At 45.8% G+C, this 306-nt stretch overlaps 1 protein-coding gene across 1 annotated transcript in view; it reads right to left on the bottom strand.

The window, feature by feature from the left end:
• Positions 1-93, bottom strand: part of ETH_00039465 (uncharacterized protein) — a gene marked incomplete at both ends in the record, with an annotated part of 829 nt that extends 736 nt beyond the window's left edge. The window contains one exon of the mRNA XM_013376322.1: positions 15-93. Coding sequence (XP_013231776.1) covers positions 15-93 — 79 coding nt within the window. The remainder of the gene's footprint in view (positions 1-14) is intronic.
• Positions 94-306: the final 213 nt, after the last annotated feature.

Raw genomic sequence — 306 nt, 5'->3', positions numbered from 1 at the left:
CCCTTAAGACTCACAAACATCCTCTACAGTTAGGCACTTTTCATTTTCTCGCCCCGAGAGACTCTGAGCAGTAAACTGCCTGAGGGCAGCAGCCTGAGTTAACCACAAACCCTAAACCCTAAACCCTAAATCTAAACCCTAAAATCCTAAACCCTAAACCCTAACCACAAAACCCCAAGTTCTTTGCCACAGAACTGCTGGCTGCACTTGCCTGAACACAGGAAGTATTATGCGCCCATTAAATCTCTAAACCCTAGGCCCTAAACCCTAAACCCTAAACCCTAAACCCTAAACCCTAAACCCTAA

Source organism: Eimeria tenella, genomic scaffold (assembly GCF_000499545.2).
Source record: "Eimeria tenella Houghton genomic scaffold, Eth_scaff3322, whole genome shotgun sequence".
Classification (NCBI taxonomy): domain Eukaryota; phylum Apicomplexa; class Conoidasida; order Eucoccidiorida; family Eimeriidae; genus Eimeria; species Eimeria tenella.
This window is presented reverse-complemented; position numbering and strand designations above follow the sequence as displayed.